This window comes from Tubulanus polymorphus, chromosome 1 (genome assembly GCF_964204645.1).
Source record: "Tubulanus polymorphus chromosome 1, tnTubPoly1.2, whole genome shotgun sequence".
Lineage (NCBI taxonomy): Eukaryota > Metazoa > Nemertea > Palaeonemertea > Tubulaniformes > Tubulanidae > Tubulanus > Tubulanus polymorphus.
In genome coordinates this window covers 12,033,644-12,052,719 of record NC_134025.1, presented here as the reverse complement: position 1 = coordinate 12,052,719, position 19,076 = coordinate 12,033,644, and the positions used below count along the sequence as shown (strand labels likewise).

At 37.0% G+C, this 19,076-nt stretch overlaps 1 protein-coding gene across 3 annotated transcripts in view; it reads right to left on the bottom strand.

The window, feature by feature from the left end:
• Positions 1-998: 998 nt before the first annotated feature.
• Positions 999-19,076, bottom strand: part of LOC141898498 (polypeptide N-acetylgalactosaminyltransferase 2-like) — a 29,233-nt gene continuing 11,155 nt past the window's right edge. For 2 of the 3 annotated variants that reach the window (XM_074784429.1, XM_074784442.1), the window contains 13 exons: positions 17,835-17,902; positions 14,246-14,311; positions 13,113-13,234; positions 12,502-12,589; positions 11,975-12,062; positions 11,451-11,554; positions 10,303-10,429; positions 9,851-9,943; positions 9,147-9,230; positions 8,937-9,063; positions 8,547-8,567; positions 6,736-6,855; positions 999-5,779 (listed from right to left, as the gene is read on the bottom strand). In XM_074784429.1, the coding sequence (XP_074640530.1) occupies positions 5,633-5,779; positions 6,736-6,855; positions 8,547-8,567; positions 8,937-9,063; positions 9,147-9,230; positions 9,851-9,943; positions 10,303-10,429; positions 11,451-11,554; positions 11,975-12,062; positions 12,502-12,589; positions 13,113-13,234; positions 14,246-14,311; positions 17,835-17,902 (1,255 nt within the window). In that variant the 3' untranslated portion in view covers positions 999-5,632. The remainder of the gene's footprint in view (positions 5,780-6,735; positions 6,856-8,546; positions 8,568-8,936; positions 9,064-9,146; positions 9,231-9,850; positions 9,944-10,302; positions 10,430-11,450; positions 11,555-11,974; positions 12,063-12,501; positions 12,590-13,112; positions 13,235-14,245; positions 14,312-17,834; positions 17,903-19,076) is intronic. The other variant, XM_074784433.1, reaches the window with a different exon arrangement.

Sequence of the window (19,076 nt, the reverse complement as noted above, 5' to 3'; positions counted from 1 at the left end):
TAGCACCTTAATCTTGAAAAAAATTTCTTCTTTGGAATCAATCTATTTTTGCAAGAACTTCCAAGAAAGCATTCGTAGATGACTAACCAGTGCTTTGTATTAATTTTAAGCAGCAACCCTGGACAAATTTCCTGTTTATGGCCTTGATGTGAATCTAAAATGATATTTCTTATTCCCCGGGAACCCTTTAGTATCTGGTAGTCAGTTGGGTGTTTGCTAAATATACCAATAGCAAATCCCCCACCCCTTCCCATACCGGTAGTTATGTTTTGTTTTTCAATGCATAGAATGTTGTATTTCTGTGTGTTTCTGCTCACTTAGATGTACAGTGTTCTAGAAAGATGAATTATGGCTCATAGATACCACAATTAAATGTGCCTCCGATTAATATGAAAAACATCAGTTTCATTGATTTCATCATGCGATTTGACATCTCTATGACATCCCATTTACCAGAAGATTTGTGGTGATTGACAGTGTTACGTCGACGATCTACTGAAAAGATGTGTATTCAAATCTCTTGTAGACAAATCTCATATGAAAACCAGTTTTCAGAGAAAGAAGCTCGCTTCACGATAATAAAAGCATGAATTTGAGACTTGTCTATTGTGGGGAAGCAATGAGATATTCTCTGCAAAAGATTTTGGTACAATGTTTGTGTAGTAGGTAGATATAATGAACCATTTAGATATCCTAAATCACTCATTGCAGTAAAGTACACATAAGGTGGATCACTCTGGACTATAATTATTAGTCTGGCTTATTCATATTCCGAGTTAAACGTATCGGAAAATATTGAGTATGATATTACGTTACATGTATTCATGTAGTAATTCTATTTTACCTCGACAATACTTCAGATGCCAAACTTTTCATCACTAGACTATACAATCATGAACGTGTGAGGCGTAGTCCAGCAAATCGATATCTGATTGAACAGTCATTACTTCTCTCTGTGAATGAAATCAACCGAAAAAAAAGAATGCAACAAAATGGCCACTATTATATATCATCATATATTCTCATTTGAAAATGTTTTCATCATTATCGGTATACATGATACAAATGCATCCGGTATAAAACGGAGTATGTATATCTATCGCTTATAAAATAACAGACTCAAACGGAAACAACAGTTAACCTACTTAAGAAACTTCAAAATAACGGGTTTTTTTAATTATTGGAAATGGAGGTAAGTGAAACCTTCATTTCTCTACAAACTTCTAGTACCCAGAAATGTGTTTGCTATATCCAAAAAGTCAAAACATGGGTAAATCATTTTAGATAATGGTTATACATACATGTACCGGTGGTATCTGAATTTATTGCAGTATTGATGTCATTTGAACAAGGTATAGCTGTGTTGCACTCACAAAATTGTTTGTTTACAACACCACGTTGGTTGGCAAACCATGTCATTCATGCCAATGCAAAAACCACTGCAGAATTTCTGGATTTACATGTACTGAATTTTATCAAGCCGTTATTTAAATACAATTATGTCAGCGATAGCTCAGATGACCATACCATGTCATCAAGTGAATATGGACATAGACTACTGGGATCTGCTATGTAAATCACTTATTGTGTTTGCCAACCAATATGGAGTAGTCACGTGAAAAAAAACATGTGGCTGCAAGAACTCTAGATTACAGTACAGTAAAGCTCGCCTGAATCGGACAAACTGGAACGAGCGAAATTGGTCCAAGTGAAGGAAAATACATTAGAAGTCGGAAAAATGATTTCGTTTTTGTTTTGAGTAGGCCATATCCGAGCAAGATGAAGTTTACTGTAGATACAAGGCATTTCATTAACACCAGACTGTGTCTTTCTTAAGTACACAAAGTTACAGAGGAATTTCCGGACTTAAAACAAATGATCGAAGCCAGGAAATTTTCAAAATTATCAACTTTTTGTTTAAAGGATACCTACAGTTCGATTTCACAGCCACCGATGATCAGATGCTCAAACAGCAAACTGAGTTCAATTTACAGATGCCGTTTACAGTATACTTTGCTTGAGACAAACTGGGAACTTAAATCATCCGAGTTAAGCAAAAGAACTGTGTTTAGATCGGAAAATAGGTTAGGTTGTTAGAAAATGAGTTCGGTTTTGTCAGAGTTAGGCGAGGTTAACAGTACATACAATATGTGTTCATACATATGGTCATGCAATATGAATTTTATCACAAGAGATTTTGCCTGATGAACTACACAACTAGTTTAGACAGCGGTTAACCAATTTATACAATATGTTTTCATTAAAATTTACATCATCCACTGGTAGCATTTTGTCTAATAGCAGGGTTCATGCAAATCATTTCTCCTAATTGAAAAAATCCACAACTATTCCACGACATCGGTAGCTGTAACATAGGATTTCATTTTTAACCGTTGATTCCTATGAAATGGGATGAATACACATCTTCAATTCAGTGAACCTTACGAAATTTACTATAAATTACCCAATCAGTATGAGCAGGCAATCATACTAGCCTTGCATTTAGTTCAAAAAAATTTCTTAACCTATGAAATTCCACACCTATGCTGAGCTGCCAATTGGATGTAGAAGAAAAAAAGAATATTTACACATAACAGAAATTTCAGGGCTCTGGCCAGAATTTATCTACAATCCCATGAAAGATAGCAAACCATTTTCAGGGACCGTTGGCAGTTCAACCAAGCTATGATTATCAGGCAGCTATTCCAGCTTCGAGGTTGAGAATAGTGTTTCCTGAATGAAGTCGATGGATGCTACTATCCTATTCCAGAACTTCAAACAATCCAGGGACCGGTTGCATAGTCATGGCTTAGACTTAAGACCTGGCTAAGACCAACTTAGTTCTATAGCCAATCTTTACAACTTAAGACCAGTCTTAAGATTGAGGACCACTATTGGACTTAAGTCACGACTGTGCAACTGTTGAGACTAAGTCCAAAAATGGTCTTAAATTTTAAGACTGGTCTGAAGATGTTAGATTGGTTATAGAACTAAGACGGTCTTAAATTGGTCTTAAGTCTAAGCCACGACTAAGCAACTGGGCCCAGAAGAGTATTCTGGACTTTATCAGGTTTACAATGACTGCACGAACCCTTTACAATGTAATCCATTACAATTACTATTTCTACAATCATCAACAATTATCTCTTTTCACACGCACATATTCATCAATTATACTTGATTAACATTTATATCATTTAGCACCATAGTTGATAACTAACATTTACAAGTGAGTACAGGTAAACTAATTTTCAAACTGACTTTCTTCAGTACTGAACTAAATGGTAATACATGTAAAACAATGCGTCACAGATTATATTGGCCCACTAATATATAACTGTTTTGAATAGAAGTTAAAATCATTATTGCTCAACTTATACTACAAACGTAATTCTTAAAATATTTTCTGACCCCAATTTCCAGCTTTCAAGAACCAAACATCAGAAAAGATTTTCTAACTGAAATGAATGTGTTCACTGTCATAATCACTCTTCCAGTTGCTACTTATGAGTTATCTTGTAGTTGGCCATGCGTTTAATGTCTATTTCAATTACATTGACTAACATTTAATAATTTCATTCAATTGGAGTGAGTTACGTTCTCTATTCAACTTCAAAGACTTCAATACAATGTAAAATGGAAAAGAATATCAAAGACTCAGTTTAGTTGCCCGGCATTCACTCTGATCATTTGAACACCTATTTCTGGTAAGTACTACTAATAATGAAGGAGAGAACGAACAAAATTTGACCAAGAAACTCTCCCACCACCATCATGAACCCTGAGTCGATAAGTCAATGATTGATGGTCCAAACCAACCAGCCAATAAGCCTATCTTTTCCATAGGCCAAAATCTTAAACTGCTAATAGCAATGGTGTAGCAAAAACGTGATAACATACCATAGTCCCAGTACGAAAAACATCATCCCACACCATCGTTTATCAAGTAGTAACCAAGCTGGAACAAAACTGACCGGAAATTGAATATTCATTTAGTGGCTATGTTGCCTGTGTGTCCATGGCACAAGACTGGCCGTATCTGAACCAAAACGCAATTGAAACAAGGCCACAATGATTTAAACCTTTGTTTTAAACAGTACAAAATTGACATCAACATACATAGAAGGCGACAATGAAAACTAATTGCATAGAAAATTAATCATTTTTCAAGTCTCCCTTTACATACACACACACACAAACAAACATGCGTATCAACAATAGATCGTAAAATGGAAGACAACATTCCCATGAAGGACAAGTAGTGATACTGTATAATTATGATTAAGAATTTACAGTGTCTACATAAATGAAATCAAAGTTGACAAAACAGCAGATAATGTCACTATTTTCAAATGCAATGACCTCTAAAGACTGGTATATTTCCAATTTTTGTATTGTAAACTATGTATATATCATAATTTTAAAAGGTGATGTGCTGCAGAAAAGACCAGTCATATCAGATATTGCCAGTCCTCTGGTCAAAACGATAACAGAGCATGGGAACAGTTTCAGAATTCTTGAATCATTCACTGAGATAAACCAGGTATATACTCTCAAGCCCAGCGAACACCTTAATTGGAAACCACGATCCCAGCTGTTCTTCTACCCGAAAAAAGGTAACCTAACCAGACAGTGTTCTCACTGTTATTCATCTATCATTCTTTCAATCATCAATCATTTTCCAGCAGTGAACAGTCAATACAAGCCAGTTTAACAATAGCGGAACTCAGTGATCGAAATATCGGTGCGTTGGTATATAGTAAAATCACTAAAATCTCCATCAACGGAATGCAAGTTTCAACATAATATATCTCAAAGATATTTTGCCATCCTAAGTGATATGATATACACATAGTTTACTGTATTCAGGAAATCTAGTTTAGTGTTTCCGGTATGGAGTAAACATTAGCACTAGCATACCTACTAAAGTCTTGCCTACCGTTTATATTTAGTCGACAGGTGGGATGGTCATAGCTAAAATGCTAGATTTTGTTTAAAAATTAGGAATACGTCTAAAAAGCATTGTACATATACAATTACCAATAATGTGTCACTGTTCATATATACCTTTTATTGCACGTTGTCTATGGTTGCAAGGAACATTCCGACGCATACATTATCAGCCAATTATGAAGCACCAAGTTGCTCTTAGACATATTGTAGAGCTTCACGCAAAAAACCGCAATCGAAACAAATGATAGAAATTTCATAAACACACTCTGTTAGTATACAAGTTTCGACCCCAATTCCTACAGATGATTTTTACAACTGATGCCTATTGGAAATAGGTTTCTGAATACAATACACTGTGGTCAAGTCCGATCCGATGACACACTTTCCGACTGGCTATATGCTCGAGTTTCAATGATCTAAAAAGAACCAGACTTCAGCAAAGTCTTCTGTAAATGAAATTTCTGAAGTCCAAAAGAACAGACTTTGGCATAGTCTACTGTAAATGAAATTTCTAGAGTTACATCAATTCAATTGTAGTTTTTATGCCTGGAGCCTGTGTTCAATAGAATCTTGCTACCATCCAGTTCTTCTTTCCCTCACTCCGCGGGTTGGATAGTTTCACTACTGCTGTTTAATACTTCTAGTATAAGTTGAATTGATGTTACATTTGTCTGCATTCTCATGAATTAGCGGTGAAATGCCAGCTCTGTGAACTGCGTTGTGTGTCACAAGATTGTATCGTTAATCCGCGAGCGACGGTGTCTATGCTGTCGATGCAAAATGACGTGCCTACGAGCTTTAGTAACGAGTTCACGCGTTTGAATTTCTAAAATATAACACAGAACATAACATGATTAATAGACCTAATATTTTTTTCAGGCTCTTCACACCAGTTATTAGCAACATTCAAACTTATTTCAATTTCAATGAGTTTAGGCCCACAAACCTGAATGATATCAAAATTACTACAAGCTACGAAAAACAGGACAGATGGATAGCGGGCCTAGGCCACGCAGCCAAACCATAAGCTTACTGGACAGCACTATTACCCCCTCCATTCAAACCACTGCTTTATCATAATATCATTGCAAAACTTTCAATAAAATTTTAATTCTGCAACAGAGGAGAGGGGTATAATTGTAATAATAGATAATCAATTTTGAACTGTAAAAACCAAAAATGAACAAAATTTTATTAAATCTTAGTCACATATTCTATCTATTCCACAGATTTAGACAGTTCATCATTCCACCTTGTACATGTTTTAAAATACAATGTATCTTTATTTGAATTTGAAGTGATTAAAACTTATAAGTAATCACAGCAGAGAAAAGCACTATCAATATAGCCTAGTGCAAAGCCTAAATGATGTTGACATTTTTTTAAATAAATAACATGTTCCATCTTTAAATTGCTTAATCCCATTCTTTAAATTGTTTAATCGATAACAATACACTGAGTGAGAACCTGAGTGTCAGTGACATTGGGATATCGCTATCGGACACACGCGAGCTGGACTGGGTGAAGTCCTGAAATGAATTATTCAGGTTGCATCTAAAACACTAAAATCAAAATCGGAACAAAAAAACCAAAGGGCGGTTAGAGGTATGTTCTTTAGACAGACCCAATGAATTCATATGAACTGTCATGACCAATAATGAATGGGAAAATCGGGTAGAAACACAGTACATAGGAAGGGATAACTGATTGACAGTCGGTCAGTGGTTGACATGATAATAACAAGAGAAAATAGAAACAAGCCTATTTTGACAAAAAACTCACCTGATTTCGATTATTCGAATCACACTGGAAGAGTTTAAGGATGGCACTAGGCCTTTGATCAGTTACTGTTAGACAGAGGTCAATATGTTTAACTTGATCATGTTTCGTCAATGACCATTCCTGCAATTATTCGATGAAAAACCATTCCTCAGTATCACATGTTCTTTTTCTAGGCATGTTTTAGGTACAGGTATACTTGGAGTACAGATCTCTGTTCCTTGAATTCTGCCAAATGTTTTAACCAAAAAAAAAAAGGATTTTTTCATTTTCCCTTTTTTTAAAGTATCTGTGGTTGCAAATCTTTTTTCCTTAAATATTCTTTTCTACACCATTTCATTTTTTGCTTAAAGATTAGTATTCCAAGCAATGAATGAAAGGCCTCAGAATGAACCATAAATATCTTCATTAGATTGGAATATCAAATATTTGACCCTAAAATCAAAAACTAATCCATTTTAACTTCCGGTACCTAACCCTAACCCTAATACTAGTATTAATTTTGATTCCAGGATCACACCATACTCACAACTACATCACTGATTTTTCTAATGAGTTCTACAGGGGCTGCACAAAGCCTACCAGATCGCTATGATCAAAATGAAAAATATTCTCAGTTCTCGCAATAATCGTGTTTGGACATTTTTACCCGCTGATGCAAGTGGTAAGCCACAGGAATTGAGATTATTGAAGAAATAAAAGTAAAGTAATCATTCACTGATCTATATCATTAAAGCTTTACTTTTAGTAACCATAACCTTTAGAGCATAGAACAGACATATAATTCATTAATGAGAGTGAACGGTGATAAGCTAGAGAAAAGCACCTGTCACAATACAAATTATAAGCGTGGTCACCAATTATAGACTATTACCTCATCTTGAAAACATTGCACATGGTTAAGAGACTGTAAATATCGTCCATATGGAGATATTTGCTTAAGATGTCCACTTCTCTCATATCAAAACGAGAATGTGGCAACACCACGTTTGTCTCCTCGGGGTAAACAAACAGTGATGGGGCAAAGACAGGTAACTAACTTATTGCATACTTCAACAGCTCGTTCATTGATTTGTAGGCATTATTGGTTTAAAGTATGAAATAGATAAACTTGTCTTTACTCTCACATGGATATCCACCAGATGTTTCCGGCTATATGTGGGCTAACAAGAAATTCAAGATGTCCACCATGGCAGCCTTATTTGATGGCCGACCTCAATTTCAATAGTGATTGGACATTTCACCTGCCTCAATCCTTATACTGAGTTTCATGAAAATCCATCAAGAATTGTAGGCTGTATTGCACTAACAAGAAATTCAAGATGGCTGCTTTGGCGGACACTGAAGTAAAGTACGAAGTTTCCCCCATCAGTGCCATATTGAAAGAATAAAGTAGAGGGCCGCCGCAGATAGAGAAGTCATGGCTCATCTGTGATTAGTGATGAAAAGATTTTGATACACGCATACCCGAGATATACAAAATGATATGATTCGTTCATCATAATACTAGTACGAAATAGCATCTAGTATGACTGGTAATGAGAACAAATAAATTCAAAGGTATAGCAGCATTACACCTGAAAATTCTAGTGTTAAGCTCGTATACTAGGTTTACAACAAATATATGCACCATTCTCCGAAGACGGGAGACTACTCTGCACCGGGCCGCATTCTTTTTTCCTGCGATGACTTCGTTCCATAAGGTTAAGGTGTTAGAAAGTTGTAAATAGTTTGATTCGAAAGCGTATGACACGGCGGAAAATTACTATCCGTTTAAACATAATACAAATAAACACCGATTTTATATCAAGTACCTGTCTTAACTTGGATGTGTCCTTAAAGAATAAAATTTTAAAAATGCATTTTTCAACAAGGAAATAAATGGGCGTATAACATAACTATTTACTACAGTAAACTATGGATATTCTGTCAATGTCTGTATTGTATTTTTATGCTTAGAATATGTAAAATAACTCAAACAGGAGGTTAAATTTTGTATAAACCATTACAATGACATATGCTTTGAATGGTATCAAGGCAATAGCTATGCCCCTTGAATTGCCTATAATCACAAGTGAAACAGGAGATATCTGTAGCTTACTGTGGTTTTGGAAGGTCATTTTCCCAGCTAGCACTACTAGATGAATTCGGAACTTAAGCAGGATCACACTTCAAAGGAAGAAACTATTGACGGAAAAACTTACCTGATTCCCGCCGGAATTGTGACATGTGAACATCCCGACCGTTGAATCAGCGAAATGACCTAGCGTGTCCATACACTGGCCACCTTGTCTTATCGAACCAAACGCAACATCCTGCTGGTCAGGAACTCTACAAAATGATACAAAAAAGATGAGACCACCTTGGATTCTGAATCGATTTCTAAAATTTCACAATTTCCAACCAAGACTTACTTCAATTCAGGATATACGTTTTCAAGATACCATTTAAATGGTCGGCACTTGAGTCTTTCTCTCAATTCTACTCGGTTACGGATGCTTTAAGAAACGAGAAAATGATATCAGTAATGTTTTGTCTACATCTCAATCTAGGATGTTGATCTGCTCAATAAACTGGTTAAAACAGGGGCCAGTTGCTCAAAAGTTGGTTAAGATAACAGGCTGTTCAATACCATAGTAACAATGAAATTTCAATTGTCACCATATCAACTATCCACTGGTTAACTCAAACCAACTTTTGAGCAACCGGTCCCTGATGTTCATCTCAGGTTTTCCCCACGATTAAGAAAAGAAACCTGGAAGCTGCTTTAAACACTTTGGTTATAATTCCATCATTGTGGTGGGTTAAAAATTAAGTTTCGGGGATTGAACGCATTGAGTCAAACTAGAACAAAAACTTAGGAACAGTAGTGTCAGATGTAAAAAAAATTTCGCTTTTGAAAATACTTCTTATTAGGCTTTGTATACTTATATATTCATAGGGAAAAAAATTAATAAATTTACAATTGTTTGAATTAATTTAAATGACATCGTTGATTTTTAAAATGGTCTTATTTCATTCCAAAAACTGATGAAATATGTCCCTAAGATCAAGAGTATGAGAGATTTGGTATCACATCTCTGTTGTCTACGAAAGAGGTTAGTAGGAATGCACTTACTTTCCATACGGAACATGTCTAGCAGAAGGCACTGCCATGTAATAAAACTGTCTATAATCATCCATCCACACTTCTGCTGCTCGCCTTGTATTTCTTTAAGTAAATTTTTTAAAGTATTCATAGACAATATGAATCAACATCACACAAGAGGCACAAAGGATTAGAATAACACCTGCCCATAATCATTCCAAAATGATTATTTCAAATATATGAGACTTCATGCATAGAGTTATTCTATTAAAAAAGAAAAAAAAAATGAGATAGTTTTGTCGACGTTTTCTTTCGATTAGTAACGTTAAAACCCCAGTAACGACTGAGATTGCCTTAGTTAAGAGTTCTTTCTAGCATCTCCCGATTCAATAGCAAAAAGAAACGTATCATGTAACCGAATCGCATCTCAACCAGTTGAAGGGTCGAAAAACGGGTCTAAATCTAGCGAGCATAGTACTCACCTAGCAAATACAGTTCCACTTCCACCAGGGAAAGAGTATGGGTGTTGTTTACGGAAAACATGGCCTACACGACTACATGGAATAATTTCTAATGATCCATGACATTGCCACACTCTAAATGATATTTCTGTAAATACAAAATTCATATATAAACCAGAAAACAGTTTCCATTATGGACATTCATAGCTTCCACAGAAACCAAGTCCACAATTGCCCCCAGGACAACTGCCCCCCCCGACAATTGCCCCCTGGACAACTACCCCCCAGAGACAATTATTGTCCCCCCCCCCCCGAATAAATCCTTTTTGATTTGGATTAACACCACCTCAATACTTTAGAAATTCATTGCATATTATTGAATGTACGTAGATTTGTAAGATATAGAATTACTGATGTTTTGTGCAGATCAAAAACTTTAAATCAGTCCTCGAGTAATTATAATTCACTTACCAAATTGAAGGAAACTTAATGAGTCCACTTATTAGTGCATTAGTTAACATTGGCTAATTTATTGGAATTAGTTTTAGTGCTACTTTAGCCAACTAAAAAACTTTAAATCAGTCCTAGAGTAATTGAATAATTGATCAAAAGTTAATATCTGTGTTACTTTAAGATTAAAAAGATTTAATTTGGGGGGGGCAATTGTCCGGAGGGCAACTGTACAGGGGGGGGGGCAATTGTCCTGATACCATAGTGAAAACTAAAACATGGCTTGATGCCTTCTTTCATTTTAAAAACAATTGAACTGACACCAGGTTACTATCTTGTTGAACCATTGATTTTAACCAATGAAACATGTATACCTTCAATGATATGATTGCAGGAGATAAGGGTGGAGGGAACTAAGCGTTGGGTGTCCTGGAGCCAGTCGTAGACATACCAGTAGGAAAACTAACACTCAGAACAATAACTGGCCCTAGCTTATTAATAGTCGCCAGTTGGTCATCTCGATTTTCATATCAAGCCAATTTCTGGGCTGTAGATTTGTCTAGGGTAGATATATAGACAAAACGAATATCAACATCAAAGCATTTTGAAAACCTTCCACAACAACTTGATCCCTTGAGGAAACGCTATAGCTATGAGGGCTAAAATACCTGGCATTGCCATTAGAAGATTAAGCGCACAATTCATAATTATCCTTTTACCTAAATTTTCTCCACCCCAAATATCCATCATCATGTCATATTTGCCGATTAAATCAAATCGCTTCTTATTGATAGAAAATAAGCCACCGGCTATCATAGGCGTTCTGAAATGAAATTTAATCCATAGGTCACGGTATGTCGGATTCAAATTGAAATTATACCCAGGTTTTTCGTTTTTCATTTATACCAGGCATTTAAAATCTGTAAAAAATAGACAATATACCTTTTTCATATCAAGCTATGGTGTTGGGACTTTGGCAAAAGAATTTGGCAAAATGGTTTTGCTCAGCAACTGAGATTTTGCACGAAGTCTATCGTGATCTGATTAAAAAATTGCACATGATCCAACATTGCCGCTTACAGTGAAATAGGTGTATTGCACGTGCCAATATCCGCAATGAAAACATATCAGTTAATAAATGTAATCGGTGACACTCATGCTGAATCTACCCGGCCAGATAGAGCCGTTACGTCGCCGGAGCACTTATACCAGCCCAGCATCCAGTACAAAAACTTGTGCTTACTTAATCGGTTGAATAGGATTTCCACGTCTGCGATTTCGCTCCTCCTGCGTCATGTAGTCCCATTTAAACACAAGATTCCAATCGAACCCTGAAAAAATGACATGGCTTAACATTGATTCTGGAACTTTTGATTCAGTCAAATGACATTATTCCGCCTCTTCTACTTTGTCTCCGGATTTGAATAGAATAGAAAATCTCCTGATCTAAGAATAGAAACGCTTTTTTAGACGGTTATTCATGAAATTGTAGCAAATGTAATGAAAAGTGAGATAAAACTTTCAGAAAAGTTTGCATCAGCAATGAATCAGTAGTTTGAAAAATGAAACTCCCAATCATCAATGACTTGCAATTTAGGAATTTTAAAATTATAACCGGTCCCTAGATTTTGTTTGAAATGCGGGTAATAGGATAGTTTATACAAGGGTTACGCACGAGAAAGATTAATAAGGCATAGGCCTACTTTGACAAGAGATTGAGGAGTCCCCGCGCGTTATGCTTGACTATTACCGGTATGCCATATTATTTACCTCCTCTTAAATCAGCAGATGCTCCGACATATTGAAAATTGTCCATGTTGATAACATCGATAATTGGGCTGACAACGCGTGTCGGATCCTACCAGGAATACAGGAAATTCAGCAAATCAACAATAATAATCAATAAAGTATACATCATGTCACATATTCAGTAGTAAATAAATGAATATTTTGTATTTAACTGAAGACTTCTCTTTACCTATTAGCAATCAGAACACATGAGATATTTTGTCTTCAGCTCATTTTGCTTTGATAAGGCGGGAGTAGGTCGACCTTGCGACTGCCAGTGACTTGTTGCGATGTAATTCTCTGCGGCCCTCTCCCCAGTCACTAGCCGACAATCATATAATGCTTTTTTGAAAGACTAGTTGCACAATGATTGCATCGCAAGCAGTCACCAGCCGAGCTATATCTGCCTTAGAATTAGCTGATTTTCCAGCGGTCTCTGAATTTGAGAGTGCTGATGGGTTGAAAATTGAGAGGATTATGCAACACAATGATAAGCAAAAAGGAAATTTGGCATCAGTAATCGCCACATTGCTGAGGCCTTTTAGATCCACCCCTCGGATTAATGTGTATCAACAGTGAATGAAAAACATTACCTCAGCAACTCGCTCTAGGAGCGGCTCCAGCCAATGTTCATTGCATTCGCAGTGGCTGTCCAAAAATGTCAATACCTCTCCGCTGGCAGCATCGGCTCCTTTCACACGAGACCTCATTAAACCTTTTGCATTGAAAAATTTACAGTTAGTTCATCGTTTTGAACATGATTGTTTTTATTTTACGTTAACCCATTAGTGCCTCTACACCGCATTGCGGTGTATAAATCCGTGAAGGACTTTGCTAGTACATCGCATTACAGTGTATCCATGTAATCAGTTAAAGAAAGTGAAATGTTAGCAACTAACGATACACCGCGCCGCACCGCACCGCACCACGGTATAAACGCACTAGAGCAGTATACCCGTTATACAACAAAATGGGGGGACGTTTCTTTAAATTTTCAAATTATCTCCAACACTTTTGGTTAGTCAGCACTGAAAGGGTTAAGCTGATGCACTGGTGAGACTAACACAGTAGCAAAGCCTTAATAGCAATAGGTGGGGTGCACAGCTTAAAAAAATATGCTGACCCAACCAGATGTGCATTCTGTATAAATCATCGAATATGACTGTGACGGCAAATGAAACAGTTCTTTTCTATCTAGATACAGGCCTTTTATAAAGGCTTATTGAACCGAGTGACACCCAATTGTTCAGAAGGAATCACATTTTTGTATAACACAATGATGCATGACTGAATCGAAACGTGGTATATCGGTAACTAGTCAAGACCAGATGTTACAAACGCAGTTTTGTGAAAATGACTTCATCAATACACCACACAGATGCTTTCTCTCAATGATGATTGTGTTCACAAATCAACAAGTTCATAAATGATAGTGCGAAATGTCCATTCAGGGGCGGATCTAGGGGGGATGTCAGGGTGTCCGGACCCCCCACCCCTTAAATTTGAAGTGCCCTAAAAATTTCACCCCTAAATTTTTTGGACCAAGGTTTTCCACCTGACCTATAACAATTTTTTCAACGCATGAAATGACCGAAAGCACCCCTAAAATGTTGTAGAAGTATCCGGAGTACGTGGTGTTTCGTAAAAAGTGCCCTTTTTTCTCATTGGACACCCCCTATGGAAAATCCTAGATCCGCCCCTGCCGTTTAAACTAATTCAAAGTTACCTTCTCGCTTTAAGTTTCGTATAACTTTGACTCTCTGTATTTTTGCGAGTTCTTTCCCATCAGATGCTGAAAACGATTGTAAATATACGTTTTGATGGTGAACGAAAAATTGTTTTTAAGAGTCCATATCTAAAGCCTCGAGTACACAGCATTAAACAGATTTGTGTTTAGACGATATTTGTGTTTAGACGATATTCAGTTCACTGCTGTCAGGCACAGCTCGACAAAAAACACTGAAACAAACCTACAGTTCCAATAACGATGAGAAAGGTAACGACGGAACGACATGATGGCGATCTTGTTCGACCACGTGAACCACATTTGATTGCTGATATTATTTGTGTTGCTCGTTTTTTGGTTTAGCTACTCTGACCATTGTACATGTAATGCAAACAAATGTTTTGAGAGGGGTTTCGCTAAAAGGAACATGTCGCATCAGTAAACTGTGTTTCAGATTTAACGCCAAACACTCAGTGACAATACAAGTCGATACATAATATCAAACACAATCTGTTTTTATTAACAGTTCCGCCGCTAATGTTTTGATATGTATCCTTTAATATATACGTTGCTGTGCAAAATTATACAACTATCTGCAAAAGCATTTATTTCTAAGGCTAGAATCAAAGTTTCCAACAAAGATTCCATGATGGACACTCTTTATTGCTATGGTTGAATATATCTAAATATCAACATCAGTCCCATGGGTTTGAGTGTAATGCATATATGACAAGAAAATTAATTTTAATAAATCATTTGACGCCTGCGAAAAAATGTAGAATTTTTGGGATAAGCTAATGTGGGATTGCAAATTTGAAATCGGAGTTTTAAGAAATTTGGGGAATTATGAGATTCGGCGATTGGGTAGGTGATACGAGGTCTTAGTCGACTTGTAGTAGTGGTCTTAATTTTTTCATTGAAAATTGTCAATAATTGATAACTTGCGACTGACTTCATTCACTTTTGCCTCTAAGTTGGTCTGCAACTTCATTGCCTCCATGGTTGAGGAGAGCTCGTCCGACTGTCTGCTTTATCTGGGACTTTGGATGATGAGCATATCGTGTGGCCTAGCCGGCCCGGGCCAGGTCCCGGTTTGGCTGTCACACGATATTTCATTTAAAATAAACTTGTTAATTCTATTTTGTATGAATTATGCATGTGTTTTGTATGTTGTTTTTTCTTATTTCAAAATTTGTAACTTTATTGAATTTGGGAATTTGAAGGATCAATAAAGAATTGAATTGTCACCTAATACACATGCCATCAGAGGACGCAGAGCCGTATATGACAGCTATGCTATTATGAATTGCTAATCTCATGAAACCTGCATACCCCTAATATCGAACATATTTTCTAAAACATTTGAATAATGAAATTATATGTTTACACATTTTTATATTGTAGCCGCCGATGAATATCACGCCGGCCCTATACAGATCGTAGATAGCTTCGTCATTCCACCAGCATCCCCATGTCAGGGTCTTGCTTTTATATCAGACTTCCAAATTGTGTATACATCCGCCATTTAACCGATTAATCCGATTTACTTATCATTTCGATTTATGCCTGCCGCTTCTGATATAATCATACATCCTTTACTATTACAATACGTCTTCTAATGATATTCAATGCAATATTAAAATTCGACGTTCAAATATGGCTCATTATATAATCACAGGAAGACATTCTACAACTGTGTCAATCATATTTTGCCAAATAGCTTGTATGTGTGTACACATAGACCTGTGACGTTTTGCACATCGATTTACGGTTGTCATATGTAAAATGACGTTGAATGGTTAACATTGTTTAGGTTTCATAATAGTAACGTTTTATAAGGCGTCAAAAAATCTGGATGACAGAGGGCTGCATCCGTTTATCATGGATGATCTACATTGGTCAAAGACATATCATCCACGATATAATAGTTATGTACCTGGACTATATTACTTAATTTAGAATGGAAAGATTAACATTCATATCATAGTGTAACAAAATACGGACTAAAGATTTTGCAAACAAATATGGGTATAGTGGCAATCTTAGATGTATCATCCAAAATTGAACTCATCTGCACCATTATAGTGAAATGCTATACTACAAAATTCAAAGATCCTACATACAATGTGGTCCGAGTTATCATCCAGACAGATGGACCACTAAAGGGCACCCACATCTCGATGTAGGGCCCTAAAAATGCGCCTAGTTCAACATCTGAATGAAAAATTCATGAACTTAGAAAAAGTTCCGAATCCAAATGATTCCGAAAGCCACCACAACGCACGCATACACAGGAAAAGAATAAATGGCAAAATCATGTCAGCGATATTGACAGATGCTGTCTACGAAGTATTTTATGAATGGCTAGACCGGTTCATCATTCAAATTTGAGACGGTATAAATGACTGGTCATGATCGGCGCAGGAAACCACATTCAGCCAAGTGATCATTAAACTGATATGATTAATTTGTTTTCGTCTCGATGAAATTCAATTACACGAGCACGCGGAGAGATGCTATTAGTTAGCTAATTGAATAATGTTGCTCAGCGGCAACAGCCGTGTGGTAGGTCTCGTACGTCGGTGGCGAAGTGACATCGAAAAGCATTAATTACGCCCGGTCAAAGACGACGTTCGATGCCATTAAACAGTCCAAGATGACTTCCTCTGCGCCGTAAAACGGGTACTAAAGACATGCCGCGATATATAATATATACCGCAAACAGGGACACTCCCGTGATTTCAGAAAGCGATAAATCAATTGTTTTTAAAAAGGGGCCCCATTTCAACTTGGGCGAATTCAGTAAAAACTTTAGGATAGACAGTAAAAAACTGATAAACCTTCCTGCTGCTAATTCTATCACTATGCTATATACACAATTAACTCAATATGCTTTTCAGTTGCCAGTACATAAAGCTAAAACGCAAATTAAATACAATTGATATTAATTCGGGAATTACACGAATGCGTTAATACAGACTACACACGGTCCTCACCGAATCCAGGCCAACAATAATAGTATACGCCGAGTTACATCATGCTTGACCCATCACCATTGGGTCAAACACAACAATTCAGTTCAAATTCTTTGCTCATAACACGATCAACTGCAACTGGTCACAAATGGGTGATTAGGTAGACTGCGACAGCGATGGCCAGCGACGGCCAGCGACGATGCGCTACTAGTCTCTGCCAGTGGCAAAAGCACAAAAAGGCGGAAATCTGAGTTAGATTTAAAATGGCCAATCTAAAATGGTAATTATCTCAATCATAGATGTAACATTTTAAATTTTTGTGGTTAAATAAGTCTCTTGAACATCAAAGAAACTACAACCAAATGAAAAAAACGGGATCAACCGCATCTAAGCTGATCAACAGAGTGATAGCAGCTTTAATCATGTTCAAGTTATAATGACTGCTTTTCTCGCATCGCTCAAATTATCTATATTTTTTTGTTTCATGCAACAACGAGCAAACCGAATAATCGAAAAACGAAACACGTTAACACAAATCTGTATCGAGTTTTAGGTTCACTTCGAGTCAAGCCGCCGAGCTTTAGACGAACAAGTTGGCCTAAGCGTCAACTTACGATCATCGCTGTAGTCGTCAACAAGTATGATCTCTTTTAGCAGATGTTCTGGACTACGATTAAGTACGCTAGAAATAGAAGTAATAACAGCAAATTCATTTCTATACGCACCATACTTTCAGTGACATACACACATTTTTATTGACATGTAATATCAGCTGGGAAATTCAACATTCAATATCTGGTGAAGTTATTTAGTTTGCCTCTCCAGAATGTATTTTTTTCGCCTGATGGTGGCAAATTCATAAATTGCCTGTGAAATTCAGCTGTTTGCCCATTCACGGCGACAACAGTTTCGTCAGCCGATGCAACTGTATCAAACGTTTGATATTTTCGGCCGATTATTCATGCTGCAAATTCCCTCGCCTGCCCGTACTCGGCGAAATGCCCCAAGCGATCGATTTTGATCAACCAATAGGATGCATTGTTGATATCATATGATTCGTAAACTCTCTGACACTAAGTGGGGTACGGCATCACAACTACAATTTGATCGCATTGTGTGTCCGGTCTTCAAGGTCATGTCACTAAAAGCGATTTTAGTGCCTAGTTTTGCCACTAGGTGGTGCACCAGGCCCATTCTTTGCACTGCACAAGTAGACCCCCATACTAACATTGTATCAAAGTTTCATCAAAATCGACCAACTATAAACAAAGCTAAGTAGCTGTTTGACAGACACAGAGACCCAAGCTCTGCTCAAAATCTATCTCTGAAATAACCATGCTTTAGTTGAATTCCCATTGCATTTTGCATATGTTTTACCTAGAGGGGCAATAGCTGAATCTTGTCTGAGACAAATCTTCGAATTTCGACCCCATTTCAGAGTTATGAAGTCATCTTCAGGGTGATGTAGCTGAAAAACAGATTTTGGTACCTAGTTCTCCTGCTAGGTGGCACACTGGGCCCATTCTTAGCACTGCCCCCTAGACCCTCACACGCTAATGTTGTACCCAAGTTTCATCGTCAAGATTGACCCACTATCAACAAAGCTAAGACGCACATCTAATCTAATCAACTTAAGTTAATGCATAGGCCATATTTAATTGTCCGTCACTAGTCCGGTGCACAGTGAAGTCTGCTGCAGAGACTAGCTGCGATCGCACAAGCGTTTTTGGCCCAAAGTGCCAAATTAGAACCGTTATAACTCGCACGGATGCCATATGGTGTCGTACCTTTTTGGCCCCAGCCAAAAACGTAGGACTAGGTCTGAACCAAACTTAAGCACAGGTCAAATCATTACA